General features: G+C 33.9%; 2 protein-coding genes across 4 annotated transcripts; both read left to right on the top strand.

Annotated features, from left to right (window-relative positions):
* Nucleotides 1–1,520: 1,520 nt before the first annotated feature.
* On the top strand, nucleotides 1,521–6,608 carry LOC115722315 (transcription factor GTE8). 3 transcript variants are annotated; one of them, XM_030651500.2, is made up of 11 exons: nucleotides 1,521–1,689; nucleotides 2,227–3,554; nucleotides 3,655–3,703; nucleotides 3,957–4,088; nucleotides 4,340–4,413; nucleotides 4,578–4,650; nucleotides 4,938–5,018; nucleotides 5,101–5,216; nucleotides 5,318–5,384; nucleotides 5,556–5,686; nucleotides 5,762–6,608. In XM_030651500.2, the coding sequence occupies exons 2-11, from the start codon at nucleotides 2,307–2,309 to the stop codon at nucleotides 6,035–6,037; spliced, it is 2,247 nt and encodes a 748-aa protein (XP_030507360.2). In that variant the 5' UTR covers nucleotides 1,521–1,689; nucleotides 2,227–2,306; the 3' UTR covers nucleotides 6,038–6,608. The 3 variants fall into 3 exon arrangements, with proteins under 3 accessions (XP_030507360.2, XP_030507359.2, XP_060960484.1); XM_030651499.2 differs by having other exon boundaries at nucleotides 2,111–3,554; XM_061104501.1 differs by having other exon boundaries at nucleotides 1,529–1,689; nucleotides 2,189–3,554.
* A 3,161-nt stretch (nucleotides 6,609–9,769) lies between these two features.
* Nucleotides 9,770–14,497, top strand: LOC115722677 (transcription factor GTE8-like). Its single transcript, XM_030651944.2, has 11 exons — nucleotides 9,770–9,999; nucleotides 10,507–11,837; nucleotides 11,929–11,977; nucleotides 12,118–12,237; nucleotides 12,438–12,511; nucleotides 12,623–12,695; nucleotides 12,872–12,952; nucleotides 13,045–13,160; nucleotides 13,264–13,327; nucleotides 13,459–13,589; nucleotides 13,675–14,497. The coding sequence occupies exons 2-11, from the start codon at nucleotides 10,599–10,601 to the stop codon at nucleotides 13,945–13,947; spliced, it is 2,220 nt and encodes a 739-aa protein (XP_030507804.2). The 5' UTR covers nucleotides 9,770–9,999; nucleotides 10,507–10,598; the 3' UTR covers nucleotides 13,948–14,497.
* Nucleotides 14,498–17,176: the final 2,679 nt, after the last annotated feature.

Here is a 17,176-nt window from a genome sequence, read left to right as displayed (position 1 = left end):
TAATAGACTTAAATAGAGAGTATATTGAATAACTCACTCGTAAAAGTAAGCATATTTTAATAAAATATAATATGAAAGTATTTTTTATTAATAGATATAAAAAAATTACAAAAATACGGTTGTACAGAATTTTAAATATTTTTACGATTTTTATAATTTTATTTACAAAAAATATGATTTGTTAATGTATTTTGATGTTGTACTCTTGTTAATTTATTATTATTTGTATGTTATTTTTAACTGTTATTTTCTTGTTACTTTTATGTAGTCTTTTTGTTATTTTTATAAAACACCGTAAAAATATAAAAAAAATAATATTTTATGTAATTTTTTTTTATATATATATATACAAACTATATGTAGAAAATTATTTTCTTATAATACAATGGTAAAAATGTAATAAGTAAGCTTTTTTTTATTTGTTTTGTTTTAAATATTTTTGTTGTGTTTGAATCTATTTGAACAGGGATTTTGACTTGGAGTTGGGATTTGAGATTTGGTTTGAAATATTTTATATTGTTTATGATGGTGAGTTTCAATTTTTTTTTTGTTTTTGCCCTAATTTAGTTTTTATTTTTCTTTGATTTAGAAAATAGTAACAATAGTGATCATGGTGGTTGTGTGGTGGTGATGATGATAATGGTGGTTGTCAAGATGAATAACACAGCAGAAGAAGAATAAGAAGGAAAAAAATGTTTTCTAATGGTTTTGCTATTTTTCTATTTTTTTAAATTTTAAAATAATTTTTATTATATTTAAAATTAATATTACGTGAACTATTAAAAATTTATCACATGAAGTGTACATGTGAGCAGTTCTCTGTGGCACGAGGTTTTTAGACAGGAGTGTAAAGAGTAAAACGGAATGAGAGTTCAGTAGGTTGCCGTCAAAATTTTAATTTTTGTGGTTAAGTGTTAAAAAATATAAAGTTTAGGTAGTTTTGTCACCAATATTCATTTTTTTTAACTTACTTTTGTATTTTTTTTTGTTTTAATTAATAAAATATATGTAAAGATATAATATTTAAATGATAAAGAGAAAAATATAAAAAAAGAAATTAATGTATAGTATAAAGTAAATTAGAGGAGTATTATTCTCAATCTCTTATTACACTATTATAATCTCTTACTCAACCTCTCTATCAGAAAACATATCTTGAAATATTTTAATTTCAAATTTTTTTCATGTTTGTGTTTGTTTATCACACATGGTACAAATTTCGAAAAGATTATAGTGTTCAAAACAAGTTTGAATTTTTTTTAAATACACATCGTGAACTAAAATATCAAAAACTCTATGCAGTTATTATTCAAACATTGACCAAATGTGCATAAATTGATTAAAAGATTGGAATTAACATTTTAATATGAGAGGTAAAAAAAAAAAAAAATGAAATTTTTATGAGGTAATGTAAATGATGTAGTAAAAAAGGTAATGAGTCTAATAAGATAGGGTTTTCTTCACATGCGTCGCACGTGTCAAGTAAAATTTAAAAATAATAACCCTAAATCAAAAAAATCAACCGACTTTTCGCGATCTAACAAAGCTAGGGCTCTCTCTCTTCTCTCTTCGTTTTAGCTGCAAATCTCAGCCCCTCAAAATCAAAATCAAAATCAAAGTCATAATCTTTGCTTCTGATTCTCGCGGAGCGAAGGTTCAATTTGATTCCTCTGATATCTCTTCTCACCGGTAATAATCAATATGGTTTAGGTTTTTTGATTCAGTTATTCTTTCAGTTTTCACTTTCTTTTTTTCGCTGCGTAAAGCTTTCGATTTCGTTTTTTCAACTCAGCTTCAACTCTAAATTACTTTCTTTTTTGAATTCACTTCCCTTTTTTGAAATTTCTGGCTGAAAAGTTTCAGTTTTCATGGCAACATTTTGAAATTTGAGAAATTTATGTGGTTTTAATGTTTTAGATTACTCTCGCCGTTTTTTTTTTTTTTTTCAGTGTTTGAAGAAATTAGACCCATGCAAATCATAAATCAGCATTTTTGTTGTTTTTAACATTAAAAAGTATATATATTTTTGTATATAGTTGATGAAATTAATGGTGACAACAGTGTGTATGTGTGTGTTTGGTTTTTCTTTGTCCCCAAATTTTTAACCTAGGTTTTTCATCCTCAAAAATTAGTCAAACCCTTTGTGGTTAAAAGTGTTGAATTGACGAGTATTGGTTGGGATAAGCAGATATGGTAATGTTGGCTTCATGATTGATGCATATGCAGACGTTTGAAATCTGTTGGCACCATACAAAGTCCATAGAGATTGGAAAGGGGCAAACTAGTGCTTTGCTTTGAGTTCGGATATGACTGTAACGAAGGCAAGTAGGTACCCGGGAAGCTATTACGGTAATGCCATTCAAACAGCTGGTGAGTCTGAGGGTTCTGGTAGCTCAGGAAGAATGGACATGGAAATTGCTGCCTCTGAGGCTTCAAGCGCCTTGAAGAGGAATTGCATAAGCATGAATTCGGACAAGAGTGCTGGTTTCTGTATTCCCAAGCAAGTTGTGAACTTGTCTACTTTGTCACGATCTGAGAGAAAGAATCTGTTGCATAGATTGAGAAAGAATCTTGGACAGACTAGAGTTGTTATGAAGAAAGCTGAGTTGTTTAAGCCTAATGGTCTTGCAAGGTCTTCTTCGAGCGGCATTCTTAGCTGTAGCAGCGGGCAGAATTTGCCAACCAATGGTAAATCCAAGAAACCCTCAATGCTAACTTCTGGCCAAGTTAAGAACTTGAATGCTGGAGTTAAGAAAGCTGAAATGAATAGGAGTTTTTCTGGGAAGTTTGAATCAGCTAATCGGACTTCAACTTCAGCCCCAAGTGCTACAATTGTGATGTTGTTGAAACAATGTGAGGTATTGTTAAAACGATTGATGACTCATCAGTTTGGATGGGTATTTAATTCCCCTGTTGATGTAGTGAAGTTGAATATTCCGGATTATTTTACTGTTATCAAGCATCCAATGGATTTGGGGACTGTTAAGAGCAAGTTAGCTTCAGGTTCATACTCAAATCCCATGGAGTTTTATGCTGATGTGAGACTTACCTTCACAAACGCAATGACCTACAATCCTCGTGGAAATGATGTCCATGCCATGGCCGATACCCTTAATAAATTTTTTGAAGTGAGGTGGAAGGCCATTGAAAAAAAGCTGCCAAAAGCTCATCCCAAACCATTACCGGAAAAATCAGGTTCTAGGGTGAACTTAGAACTAGCTGAGCCAGCACCTCCTTCAAAAAAGAGGAAAGTTATTCCTACACAACCTGAGCTAAGGCCAGAGCCAGCAAAAAGAGTAATGAATGACGAGGAGAAGCATAGGCTGGGCAAGCAATTAGAATCTTTGCTGGGTGGTGAAAATGAGATGCCTGTAAATATAATTAATTTCTTGAAGGATAATAGTTCAGAGAGCAAGGACTCTGGAGAGGATGAGATTGAGATTGATATAGATGATCTCAGTGATGATACATTGTTCACATTGCGTAAGCTTGTTGATGAATATTTGGAAGAGAAGCAGAAAGGGCAATCACAAGCCGAACCTTGTGAAATAGAGGTAAATACACGTTTCTTTGTACCTGCTAAACTACTAAACATTAATACCCTTTTATAAAATGTACCAAGGAAACTTATTGTTTCGATGTCATCTTCTGTAGCTTTTGCACGGCTCAGGGTTGAGCAATTCATCTATGCAACCATGCAAAGGTGATGCTTCGCTATCTAATTGTATACTTTTATTTTAAACTTCTGATACTTCGAAGGTAGTCTCTGCTTATTTTGTTTGTGCCAAATAATTTCTGATTATACTCAAAATCTTCTAATTATTAATAAGTTAATTGGATTTATTCTATCAATGGTCTCGGATCAAAGTCCCCTGAAATTAGTTTCATAGCTGGGTTGTACGGCCTTGAATCTTTCTATACTTGTTTTTCACATGTATTGTGATATATACTTTCAGAAAATGACCCAATTGATGAGGATGTGGATATTGGTGGAAATGAGCCTCCTGTCTCGAGTTATCCTCCCATGGAGATCGAAAAGGATACAGACCATATGATCAGTAAATCTATGAGTTCAAACAGCTCTAGTGGTAATTGTGCTTGTCATGTTCTGTTATTTATCTACTCTGGTGGTTTTTGTTTTCTCTTATGTATTCAGACCTCCCTATTTTGAGCAGAAAGTTTCAACCTTACTCTTAATCTTTCTTTAATTTAAGTGGTTGCTTATGTGACTTCTACCATTTGGTCTTTGATTTGGTTTTGAAAAACCATTCAAATTTGTCAATATATTCACATCAAAACTTAGTGACTGAGTTCCATGTGTATGATTGATGATTCACAGATTCAGAGTCCAGCTGTCGTTCTGAGAGTGACTGTGATGGTACTAAGGCCTCAACTTTAGTTAACGACTCTAAGGTATTTGGCAATGGATTTGTTTCATATTTCAAGTTAAAGTTATTTAGTTCTCACGATGGACAGTTGGTGAATGATTAGGCTTTTATCTTTTATTTTTATTTTTTTGGCAACTCAATGAGCTGTGTGGGGCTATAGTGAATGTTTTGTTTTGCTTTGTTCTTCAGGTTCCAGAAATGTTGGACTCTACAACTGAATTAGACGAAAAGACAACTATTAGTGATCATAATGAAAGGCATGGTAAGTTTGTTTTTTGTTCATGTTTTTAATCACATCAAGATAATTTTGATCTTGGTTTCTGTTTCTGATAAACGCTAGGATGAGATTTGATAGAATAAAAATGTTGTATTTCTACTTATTAAATATCATAGCATCAGAATGATTTGTTGCCTTCATGGTTGATTTTAAGTATAGTTTGGCTTTGTTTCATGTTGTTTTATGTAGTTTCATCTCATGTGACTAAAAGATTTTTATTTTGGAATTCAGATTGCATATTTATTAAATTTTAAAATCTTTCGGTTATGCAGAGACTGATAGTGGCTTGGACCAAGTTGAACAACCTTCTGAGCGAAAACCCGGCTCTGTTGAATCAGACAGCTGCCAAGATGGTAAGCATGGGATTTAGAAAGAAAGCTGTTCTGCTATTGGTTTTGGGGTATTATTTCACTGATCAGTCCTTACAAAATATAGTGGATGGTGTTCCAACTGGGAGACGGGTCTCCCCTGACAAGCAATACAGAGCAGCTCTACTAAAGAATCGGTTCGCTGATACCATTTTAAGAGCACGAGAGAAAACTCTGAATGATGTGGGTTTCAATTTCGGCTCTTTTATATTTATTCTAGTTTTACCTGTCCATCTCATGGCTAACTGGGCATGATCATGTATTTGGTTATTGGCTGAGATCAGGGTGATAAAGGAGATCCTGAGAAATTGCGGCGGGAGAGGGAAGAACTTGAACTGCAGCAGAGAAGAGGTTGCTACTACTTATCTAATTTCTTTGTAGTTTTGTGCTTTGTATGCATTAGAGATGAGTGGATTGATATGTTGTATTTAGCTTCATGCAAAAACTAAGTTAGATGTATGTGTTTCGTCATCAAATAAGTGGAGAATGATGTATGTATTTATTTACTTAATGTCTGACCAGAAAAAGCAAGGTTACGAGCTGAAGCTCAGGCTGCTGAAGATGCTCGAAGACGAGCTGAAGTGGAAGCTGCAGCTGAGGCTAAACGAAAGAGAGAACTTGAGAGAGAGGCAGCACGGCAAGCATTGCTACAGGTAGTTATTCAAACATTGCTGCACAGAGTAGGGTCATGTTTTCACTCCGTGTTCTAACATTTGACATTTGTGCAGATCGAAAAAACTGTTGAAAATGAAATTAATGAGAATTCTCGGTTCCTTCAAGATTTAGAAATGCTTAGGACTGCCCCTGTAGAGTTCTTACCTAGCTCAGCAGACGAAACCAGCCCAGATAATTCACAGGATGGCTTAGGTAGCTTCAAGTTCGGGAGCAGTAATGCATTGGAACAACTTGGGTTGTTCATGAAAGTGGATGACGAGGAAGAAGAAGGCGACCTAGCTTGTGTTCCTAGTACCATAGACTGTATGGAAGAGGGAGAAATTGATTAGGTATATTGACTGAACTGAAACACAAGAACATATATTTGGTACCGAGTCGGTTAAGTTGGTTGAGATTGTGAGCATCTTATGAAGACATGAGAAGCAAACCTTATTAGAAGGGAGAGTGTACATATAGTACTTGGTTTATTTATTGAATTATTCTTGTGGAAAGCTTAGAAGTTGGGGAGTACACTATCTTAGTGTGGAGTCTTTCTTCTGGGCTTATGTTTTTGACCTTTATTACCAATTTTGGATCTCAGTTTCAGTAGTAGAGGAGGTAAGCAAAGCCAGCAAATGTGTTATGGGAACTAAAAAAAAAGTACTAGAAAAAAAAAAGAGAAAGTGTTTATATTTTCCTTCTCTCTTTACATTTTGTTCTTGTCTTAATTAGTCCTTATTATGCAAAAGTACTAGGTATGGTGAAAGTGAAGAAGACAATTTTTATCAAATAGAAAAGAAAAAAAGAAAAGAATTTAGATGTGAAAGGACAGGTGTTCTTTGATTCTCTTCATTGGGTCAATTTTTTGCTTGCACATTTTTTTTAATGGAAAATATGTTTGCTCTTATGCTATTTTGTTTTTTTTTGGCCATTTCTAGGGTGATTTGTGGTCAATTTTTCTTATCATTTGCAATTATTACATTACTTTAATAAAGAAAAAAGTGATTGTTTGTGTCATGTGTTATATAATTATTTGTTTAAAATATACCTAATCAATTAAAAAAATAAATAATAAAATTATAAAATATTAAAAACTATTTTTTTCTGTCTTCTTTCTTCTCGATGCTTCAAATTCTTTTTTCTTCCTTTATCAAAGAAACACGTTCAACATTTAATATATATTTACATATATTCATAGGAAAAAAATAAATTTTTTAGCACTTAGTATTTTTTTAAAAAATGTATAAATTGAAAAAGGTAAATTTTTTTTGGATCTCTAGGTTAGGTGAACTTTAAGTTAAACTCGCTTATACACAAACTTGTACAAATGTCTTGAAGTTTGAAAATAGTTTATGACATTCCCAAAGATATAGTGGAATTATGGTGATTAAATTGCAGGGGGTCACTTTTAGAAGGTACTAGGTATCTGTCCAACAAGTATCTAATAATAATACTCTATTTATTTTATTGAGTTCGGCCAAAAATAGTGCTATAACTTTTTTTTTTATTATAATTTGTTTAGAGGAATTTAGACAATATTACGAGTATTTAAGGAAACTAAAAACACCTAAAGAAACAAAATACATGTACTTAGTGAGTACTCAATAACTAGTAAATAATATAACAAAAAATTGTAATGACACAATGGATTATAGTTGTTCAGTAAAGCTTTATTTGCCTACTCCACTATTTAAAGAATTGTGATTAGGTCCATAATTTGAATGTGTCTTTTTGAATAATTGTGTAATTATATTAAGAACCAAAGAAGTTAGATTTCGCAGTCATTACAAATTAAGCTACCCAGTATGGAGGATAGATCTACTATACCAGTCACATGACCGCTAAAAACACATTTAGCCACATTATGAGTAGCAAAGTTACATAATCTAGAAATAAACGAAAAAATTACAGCTAGTCAAAAGATTTAAGAGCATTTTACATTGAAATAAATAAATAGTAATACCCCAAACAGTAAAAGTTCCCTTCAGAGTATTGATCACTGTCTCAGAGTCGCTCTCTATGATCACAAAAAAATGATTCCCACGAATCGTTGATTTTAGGGCTAGAAGACAAGTCGCCACTTCTCCAATAAGAGAGTCAGAGAAGTTGAGAATATTGCTAGCCACCCACAAAGCAAGTATTTATTTTCACAATCTAGATCATTATTTAATCAATTACACATTAATTATAAATGTATTAAATGCTTTATTTGCAAATGAAACGCCTGCAAATTTAGCAAGTGCATGTCGAGCATTCATGTATCGATTGACATAAAATTACAAATTATGAAGGGTTATCGCACAAATGGTTAGGGGTGTGCCCATGTAATAATATGAAGACCTAGCTTTCATATGAAAGTTCACCTATTTATTATGATTATATTTATATATATATAAATATATACTTGTTGCAATTAGAAAAACTTATATTTCTCTCAACGTGTTTCTTCTTAGTTTCAAAAAGACTTCAACTTACTCGTATTACTAGATTGTATTTGCTCATAAGACGAAATTTTATCTTATTAATAAAGTTATATGTTTATCGATTACAAATAATGAAAGATTTAGCTTCAATCCATTTAATTTTATTTCCAATGCCTTCTTAGGGTGGCAAATTTCATAAGAAATAATTTAATATTGTTATTTTTACATAGATGATATATGTAAATCTTGTGTTTTTTACTTGGTTTATTGGAATAATTTTTTTGTAAATTATTTTAACAATACATCACCAATTTACATTTTTGTTAAAAATATTAGAAGAATAGAACTTGAGCTGCAGATTACTATATTACCATTTACCACTTAAGCTAGCTAGCTCACTGCATCTTGGAGTGTGTGTGATGGGGTATCTTGGGATCGAATCTCAATTTGTGTAACTCAAAAAATATTACTCTATATTACCCTTAAAGAAAAAGGAAACTTTAAAAAATAAATAAACACTACGAATTGGTACATTTTTTTTGAGTAAAATAAGGATATCATTAAAATGCTCTTTCAAGCAGAGCAAAATCTCAAATACAACTAGAGATATAAGAACATCAAGAGAGAGGGTCAATTTAGCCAATTATAAGCTATAGAATTAGAAAGCCGATTACAATGAGAGAAACTTAACACATTAACACATCCAAAAGATTTTCACAATAACATTACCAAATTTCACAATAAGAAGAGTCTGATTAGAAATAGCCTCACGTACCCGAGATCAATCAAACGCCACCTTTAAGTTCTAAACATTGAAGCACAACCATAGCTTCTGTAATCGGAGGTATCATTGCAGAAATCAAAAGAATGAATGTGGAGGCAAGACAATGACCAAAGAAATCATGAACCGCTACCCCACACTCGACCTTCAAATTCTCCACTGAAAGGCCAACATCCACATTAAGTTTCAGGCCACCAATTGGAGGTAAGACCAAGGCCGAAGCAACCCGTGGAGGAGGGAGAAGAAACATTCACTTCAATAGATCAATGGTAGAAGTTCATTGACCACCCAAGGACCCCTTCCTCATTTAACACCCTATTTTCATGCACCACCTTATTACAATGAAACCAAACCCTCCAAACCACCACCAATAAGACCTCTAATTCTTCTTTATGCAAACTCTCACCACAATCACAAAGAAAAGAATAAACATCAATGGGAGTGAAGAAAAGAAACAACTACCTCCGAGCACATGAAAGACGAAATAATAGCCTGCAATCTTAAACACCCCTAAAGAGCATGAAACATGGTTTCCATCACAAAACTGTTGAGCCCTGTTCTTCCACTTTATTGAGCTGCCACCTCATCTTAACTCCTTCATAGTTTTGTTTTTAAACACATTTCAAAAATATCTCATACTAACAAATTAAGTGAAACACTTGTATTCAAGTCAACTCTTACTTATTTTTTTAGAGGTAAGACTTGAATTAATACCCACAACAAAAACTTCATAAAACGTAGTACATTTTTCTTACTATTTCCAAAACAGGAAAGTGTACAAAAAATTCATACAAAAAACCATATTTTTTTTTTCTAAAAAAAGAAAACATTGACAATAGATTTAGATTAGATAAGGTCTACACATTCACATGTGTGGCACGTGTTAATATGATAAAAAGTAAAATTAAATAACACCCAAAACAGCGTCAACCGACTTTTTTTCGCGATCTAAGAAAAGGCTTAGGGTTCTCTCTCTCTCGTTCGATTTCATTCGTTTTGGCTTTGAATCTCACTCTCAGGCCCTAAAATCTCTTCTTCGTCGCCAATTTTCGTCACACTCGCGGATCGAAGCTTTCAATTCAATTCTTCTGATATCTCCCACTCACCGGTAATCAATAGTTTAGGGTTTTTCTTTTCTTTTTCTTTTTTTTTTTGAGTTCACGATCTTAAACATTCAATTTTGCTGTTCAACACAGCTCCAAGTCTAAACATTTCTTCAATTCAATTAGGGATTTTCCCCTTTTAGAATTTCTGGGCAGTTTTCACTGCAACAGTTTTGGAATTAAAGAAATTTATGTGCTTTCAGTGTTTCAGTTTTTTGGTATATCGAGAAATTTGACTCGAGCATTGCATAATATAAAATTTTTGCTCTTCTTCTATTTTGGGGGGTTGTTTTTCGTTTGAAATTCTACATCTTTATATACAGTTGGTGAAATTGATGACCGAGGACTGTTTTTTTTAGCTTTCCCTTCATTTTCCCCAATTTTTGTTAACCTAGATCTTTCATCCTCATAAACCAGTTGAACTCTTTGTGATTATCAGTGTTGAGTTGGGGGGTTTTTGTTTGGATAAGCTGATATGGTAATGTTTAGCTCCATGATTGATACGTATGCAGAAATTCGAAATCTTTTTGTGGGGATTTTATCGTTATAAACCATACAAAGTCCATAACAATTGGGAAGGAGCAAATTTGCTGTGATTTTTGATATGACTGTTACCAAGGCAAGTAGGTACCCGGGAAGCTATTATGGTAATGCCATTCATACAGCTGGAGAGTCTGAAGGTTCAGGTATCTCAGGACGAATAGACATGGAAATTGCTGCTTCTGAGGCCTCAAGTGCTTTGACAAGGAAGTGCACAAGTATGAATTCTGATATGAATGCCGATTTCTGTTTCCCGAAGCAAGTGATTAACATGTCGAATTTGTCACCATCTGAGAGAAAGGATCTGCTGCATAGATTGAGAAAGTATCTTGGACAAACTCGGGTAATTCTGAAGAGAGTTGAATCGCAGATGCCTAATGGTCTTGCGAGGTCTGCTTCCAGTAATATGCTCAGCTATAGTAGTGGACCGAATGTGCCAGCCATTGGAAAGTCCAAGAAATCCTCAATGATAACTTCTGGTCCTGTTAAAAATTTGAATCCTGGAGGTAAGAAAGCTGAAACGAGTAGGAATTCTTCTGGGAAGTTTGAATCAACAAATCGGACTTCAGCTCCGAACACTACAAATGTGATGTTGTTGAAACAATGCGAGGCGTTGTTAAAGCGATTGATGACTCATCAGTTTGGATGGGTGTTTAATACCCCGGTTGATGTAGTGAAGTTGAATATTCCAGATTATTTTACTGTTATCAAGCATCCGATGGATTTGGGAACTGTAAAGAGCAAGTTAGCTTCAGGATCATACTCAAATCCCATGGAATTTTATGCTGATGTGAGACTTACTTTCACAAACGCAATGACCTACAATCCCCCCGGAAATGATGTCCATGCTATGGCTGATACCCTTAATAAATTTTTTGAAGTGAGGTGGAAATCTATTGAGAAAAAGCTGCCAAAAGTTCATTCTCAACCATTACCTGAAAAATCAGGTTCTGTTGTGGACTTGGAAATAGCTGAGCCAAACCCCCCTTCGAAAAAGAGGAAAGTGATTCCTACCCAACCAGAGGTAAGGCCAGAGCCTGTGAAAAGAGTAATGAATGACGAAGAGAAACATAGGTTGGGCAAGGAATTAGAATCCTTGCTGGGTGAGAATGAGATGCCTGTACATATAATTGATTTCTTGAGGGATAATAGTTCAGAAAGCAAGGACTCTGGGGAGGATGAGATTGAGATTGATATTGATGATCTCAGTGATGAAACCTTGTTCACATTGCGTAAGCTTGTTGATGAATACTTGGAAGAGAAGCAGAAAGGTCATTCACAGGCTGAACCTTGTGAAATAGAGGTATCAACTATAGCTTTCTTACCTACTTATATACAAGACATTCTTTTCCTTTTATAAAATGGGCTAATCATTTTGATATTATCTCTTGTAGCTTTTGCACGACCCAGCTTTGAGCAATTCATCCATGCAACATTTCAAAGGTGATGCTCGGTCGTCTTGTTGTATATTCCTTGTTTTAGTCTCTTTTTGGATGTTTCACATTTCTGCGCACTGTTTTTGCTTGTTTAATGAAACTGACATATTTTTGTAACTTCTTGTCAAATGTTCTGCATATTTTTAGGAAGTGAGCCTGCTGATGAGTATGTTGACATTGGTGCAAATGACCCTCCTATATCGAGCTGCGCCCCTATGGAAATAGAAAAGGACACAGGCCATGGTATCAGTTCAGCCGGCTCCAGTGGTAAATTTAGCTTGTTTAGTGGTTTTTTATTTATTTATTTTTCTTGTATTTCTCCAATTCGATACCTGAACTTCCAATTTAATTGTAATCTCTCTTTTGTAAAGTGTAAAAAATATATGATTTAAATGTGAGAAAAAAGCCTTCAAGTTTATCAAAATATGGAGAAAACTTGGTCACTGTATCTTGTGTATGATCCACAGATTCAGAATCCAGCTGTCCTTTAGAAAGTGAGTGTGGTGGTGCAATAGCCTCAACTTTGGTCGATGCCTCAAAGGTATCTTAGATAGTTTTTACTTCTGACACAAGCAATGGTTTCATTAATTCTTTTATTTTCCTACTCAATGAGTTCTGGGGTGATAGTAAATGGTTGGTTGTGTCCTTAAAGGTGCCAGAAACATTGGACTCTGGAGCTGAATTAGACAAAATGGCAACTCTTAGTGATTTACATGAAATAAATCGTAAGTGCTTGTGTGCCTTGATCTTTATTTCTTAATTTGTGTCCATGGTTGTTGATTTTAAGAACAGTTTGACTGTTTCCAAATGCTTAAGTATTTCCGATTTTCTCAAAAATAAGTTTGTTCATGGTTTTATTTACATATTTATAAAATTTGCTAATTCCTGTGAGGTTGTACAGAGTCTGATAGTTGCTTGGACCAAGTTGAACAACCTCTTGAGCAAAAGCCAGATTCTGTTGAATCAGAGAGCCGCCAAGATGGTAAGCACAAGAGTTAGAAAAGAAAACTGTTCTACTTTTGGTTTTGGGGTATCATCTCACTGATCAGTCCTTAAAAAAATATAAAAATTTAGCGGATAGTGCTCCAAGTGGGAGGCAGGTATCCCCCGAGAAGCAGTACAGGGCTGCTCTATTGAAAAATCGTTTCGCCGATACCATTTTAAGAGCTCGTGAAAAAACTCTTAATGAGGTGCGTATCAATTTAATACTAATCCTATTTCGACCTGTCTATTATCGAGTGACTTTCCACTCAGTATGTGATTTCTGTGCAATTTTGATTTGGCTGGGATTAGGGCGATAAGGATCCTGAGAAATTGCGTCGGGAGAGGGAGGAGCTTGAACTACAACAGAGAAAAGGTTGCAATAAAATTATTATTCGTTTATGTTTACTTTTGTGTGAGGAAAGTGAAATGAATGAATGTTTTCCCAATAAATAAAATGTAGAGTGACTTATGTTTTAATTTTGAACTTTGCCATCGTGTCACTAGAAAAAGCACGGTTACAAGCTGAAGCAAAAGCTGCTGAAGATGCTCGGAGAAGAGCAGAAGCAGAAGCTGCTGCTGAAGCTAAGCGGAAGAGGGAGCTTGAGAGAGAAGCAGCCCGACAGGCATTGCTACAGGTAAAAATTACTGCTTGCACTATATATTGTTGTTCAGTCTGGAATCCTGTTTGGGTTTTTATTGGAACACATGATGTTTGCGCAGATCGAAAAGACTGTTGAAATTAATGAGAATTCACGGTTTTTAGAAGATTTGGAAATGCTTAGAACTGCCCCTGCAGAGCAGTTACCTAGCTCTGTAGACGAAACTAGCCCAGATCATTCACACGACGGCTTAGGAGGGTTCAAGTTCGGGGGCAGTAATGCCTTGGAACAACTTGGCTTGTTCATGAAAGAGGATCATGAAGAAGAGGAGGAAGTTGAGCCACCTTGTGTTCCTAAGGCTCTAAATGATGTAGAGGAGGGAGAAATCGATTAGATACTTGTGCCTATTTTGTATTCATGACTGAATTGAGAAACAAGAATATTATATTTGTTACCAAGAGGAAAAAGGTAAAAAGTAAAGAATAGGAGTACTTGGTTAATGGTTACCCGAAAAAAGGGGCTACAGTTCTTTCTTGTTTATTCTGATGGTGCTTCCGGTGAGACCTGCATAGAGCTATAGAACAAGAGTGTATATATAGGTGGTGGTGTATGGTTTATTCTCCCCTGTCAGAGCATTGAATTGAAAAGAGCTTAGATTGTTGGAAGTGCAGTCTACTATGCTGGAGTGAGTGTTGATTGTGCTCTCTCTCTCTCTCTCTCTCTCTCTCTCTCTCTCTCTCTCTCTCTTATACAAAAGTGATAGAGATGAGTCTTTGGATTGGCCCCATTGGATTAGAGCATTATTTTTTAGTTTGTTTTTGCTTATGGGGTCAGTTTGATGTAAATTTAGTTCACAACTGTAGTGATTTTGTTGTTATAAAAGCAAGTGTAAGACCACCTATACACTCTATTTATGCAAGTGTCCCTTAACAAGGGTTTCATTTTGTTTTTTGTTTTTTAATTTTGGATGCTTGTGTTTGATTAAAAATTTCGTATTCTAAATTATAAGGTGGGTTTCCAAATACACTCTAAATCATTCTGAAACTTGTAAAGTAGGATGGACAGTTTGTCAATCTAGCTAGTATAGATACTACATGGAAGGTAGTTGGAGTCGGAAACTTTTTTAAAGTCCCTTCTTTTGGGATTGTAAAAGAATGTTTCTGCATAATATACCGAAGGGGAAAGATCGGGATCTGTATAATCATACATCATCTGAGGAAGGTCAAGTGTGATGATTCTAAGACTGTGTAGGTATGAGATTACACAGTTAAAGATGACTTAAATAGATTGATTGATACTACTTATATTAATAAGGTGCGTCTTGTTTTTCGGTAGTTCATCACGAAAGAACTCTAAATGTACTTGACTTGGGATAATTTTAAGATGGGTGATTTTTTGGGAAGTTTTTTCAGGAAGTGTGTGAGTGAGGACAAAACACGCTCAAAATGTTAGTTTGTAAGGTTGTACTCGTGTATAAAATCATTCCATTTATTTCTCTAGAATTCGTTTTTTCAAGGTTTTAAATATATCTCTCTCCTATTTGTCTACAAAGTAAAAAGAAAAGTTAATAGTTTTGGTAATGTATACTCATTTAATTGAAGAATTTTCAATTTTATAGTTTTTTTTGTTTTTTTGGCAAAGTTTATGAAAGTATGGCTTTTTTTAAAATAAATTATTTTGTGGAAAAAATTAAAAAGAAAAGTAACAAAAATGGGAAAATCAATAACTAAGTTACCTTTAGGGTAATTAGAGGAGTAGCCATTACCTCTATAGAGTAACCAGTTACCCTATATTATTTTTCTTGTATTTTTTTAATTTTTTTCTGCTCAATTTATATTTTTAAGAATAGTATAAAAATTCATACTATTACTACGTGTACTGTAAACAAAAATGACATTTTCGACTTGAATTTAGTCACTAAATATTTCATAATAATTCATATTTTTTAGAAGTCAGTGCTAGTTTGACACATGAAAAAAAAAATAAAACTGACAGTAATAGGCATAATTTAATAATTTTATATATCGCTTCACAAACACGAGATTCTAAACTCGAAACCCCTTCTCCCAATATCAAAAAATAAAAAATATCACAACACTTATTAATTAGATAGTTATTTATATCACAAACACAAACAAAATCCATAGCTAATTTAGGATTTTTTGTATTTAATATCTTCATTCAGTTTCCCAAACACCCTTTTGCACCCAAGTAGAATTATCCCAACTAAGATAAAATCCATTAGGTTTAATCAACCAAAACACTGATTGGTGACCAATATCTCTGTTTGGCTCAAACACATTAACTGAAGCCATAACATTTCCCCACAAAGCTTCCAAATAATATGTACTAGTGCTTTCACTAACCACAAAATTGTAGTTACCTCCCCATTTCAATGTTGTTTCAAGCTTAGAAAGGCTTTGTTTGGAGTTACTTATTTGGATCTTGAACTCATCTGGGTTTGTGTTATTTTTGGGTAAATTATTTGTGGTGATGATGTAAACTGTATTGGGTTTTTGGGCACCAAATGTTAATGTTGACTTTAGAGAAATTGAAAGTAAAAAGAAGAAGAGAATTTTTGTTGAAAAAGACATTTTTTTCTTTTGAATGGTGATGATGTGAAAATAGAGAGGGTTAGTGGGTTTATTTATAATTTATGAAATGAAAGATGATTATAGTAAGGTGTAAATGTTGGAGATTTTTTTTTTTTTGGAAGTTCAGGAGAAGTAAATGAAGGATTTAATTCCTTAAAAAAGGGTTTACTTAACAAAAATGTAAGGATTCACATTAGATAGACTCTCCTAGAGATTAAGAAAAAAAGGATTTTTTTTACATAATAGAAGACAAAAATATAACTGGATTTTTAAATATTTTTATGGATTATATATAAATATAGTAAGATGTAAATGTTAGGAGACTTTTTTAAGATAAAAATATCAATGGTAATGCTAAAATCTGATTAATATCCACTGAAAATAAATTCTAATTCTTATCACATATAAATTGAAGATGCTAGATTTGCTACTCCTCGCAAGATCCAAATATTTCTCATGACAAGAAATATATTGGACCCCAGAACAACAGCCAAGTCGTCCTCGACGCCCGAAGCTCTTTCGTACTACCCTAAAATTTCTCTAAGACGAGTAGAACTCTCACGGGATGCCATCAGACCTATAAATATGACCAACTATCACTTAGATGGTAGATTTTTTTTTTTTGAATAAAAAGGTTTCATTAAAATCAGGCCTCAGCCTGAACAATATCACACAAGAAAGAAGGAGCATTCAGCTCATTAAACATTTGATCTGACGATAAATAAGAGGCCCTAGCAACACAATGGGCAGCCTTATTTGCAGAACGATTAACAAAAGAGACAAGGACATTATTTAAAGTAGATAAAATAGTACGACAGTCCTCAACTAACAACCCAAATTGAGATGGCATATGAACTGAGCTATTAATTGCTTGAACCACAACCAAAGCATCAGACTCAAGAACCACCGCATCCCACCCTTTGCGCTTTATCCAACTAAGCGCCTCCTTGATACCAATCACCTCAGCAATCTCCGCAGACACACAACCCCATCTACTCCCAGAGATAGCTTCAATAAGCCTACCATGAC

This window comes from Cannabis sativa, chromosome 9, assembly GCF_029168945.1.
Source record: "Cannabis sativa cultivar Pink pepper isolate KNU-18-1 chromosome 9, ASM2916894v1, whole genome shotgun sequence".
In the NCBI taxonomy this organism is placed as follows: domain Eukaryota; kingdom Viridiplantae; phylum Streptophyta; class Magnoliopsida; order Rosales; family Cannabaceae; genus Cannabis; species Cannabis sativa.
Note: the sequence above shows the minus strand (reverse complement) of the source record. Positions and strands in the feature narration are given on the sequence as shown.

Excerpts from the sequence above, each read along its gene's own strand:
- LOC115722677 (XM_030651944.2), top strand. The coding sequence starts at position 10,599 with ATGACTGTTACCAAGGCAAGTAGGTACCCGGGAAGCTATTATGGTAAT. Across the intron at positions 12,512-12,622 it reads CTTTGGTCGATGCCTCAAAG|GTGCCAGAAACATTGGACTC; the intron begins GTATCTTAGATA and ends GTGTCCTTAAAG. Across the intron at positions 13,161-13,263 it reads GTGAAAAAACTCTTAATGAG|GGCGATAAGGATCCTGAGAA; the intron begins GTGCGTATCAAT and ends GGCTGGGATTAG.
- LOC115722315 (XM_030651500.2), top strand. The coding sequence starts at position 2,307 with ATGACTGTAACGAAGGCAAGTAGGTACCCGGGAAGCTATTACGGTAAT. Across the intron at positions 4,089-4,339 it reads GAGTTCAAACAGCTCTAGTG|ATTCAGAGTCCAGCTGTCGT; the intron begins GTAATTGTGCTT and ends GATGATTCACAG. Across the intron at positions 4,651-4,937 it reads TGATCATAATGAAAGGCATG|AGACTGATAGTGGCTTGGAC; the intron begins GTAAGTTTGTTT and ends TCGGTTATGCAG.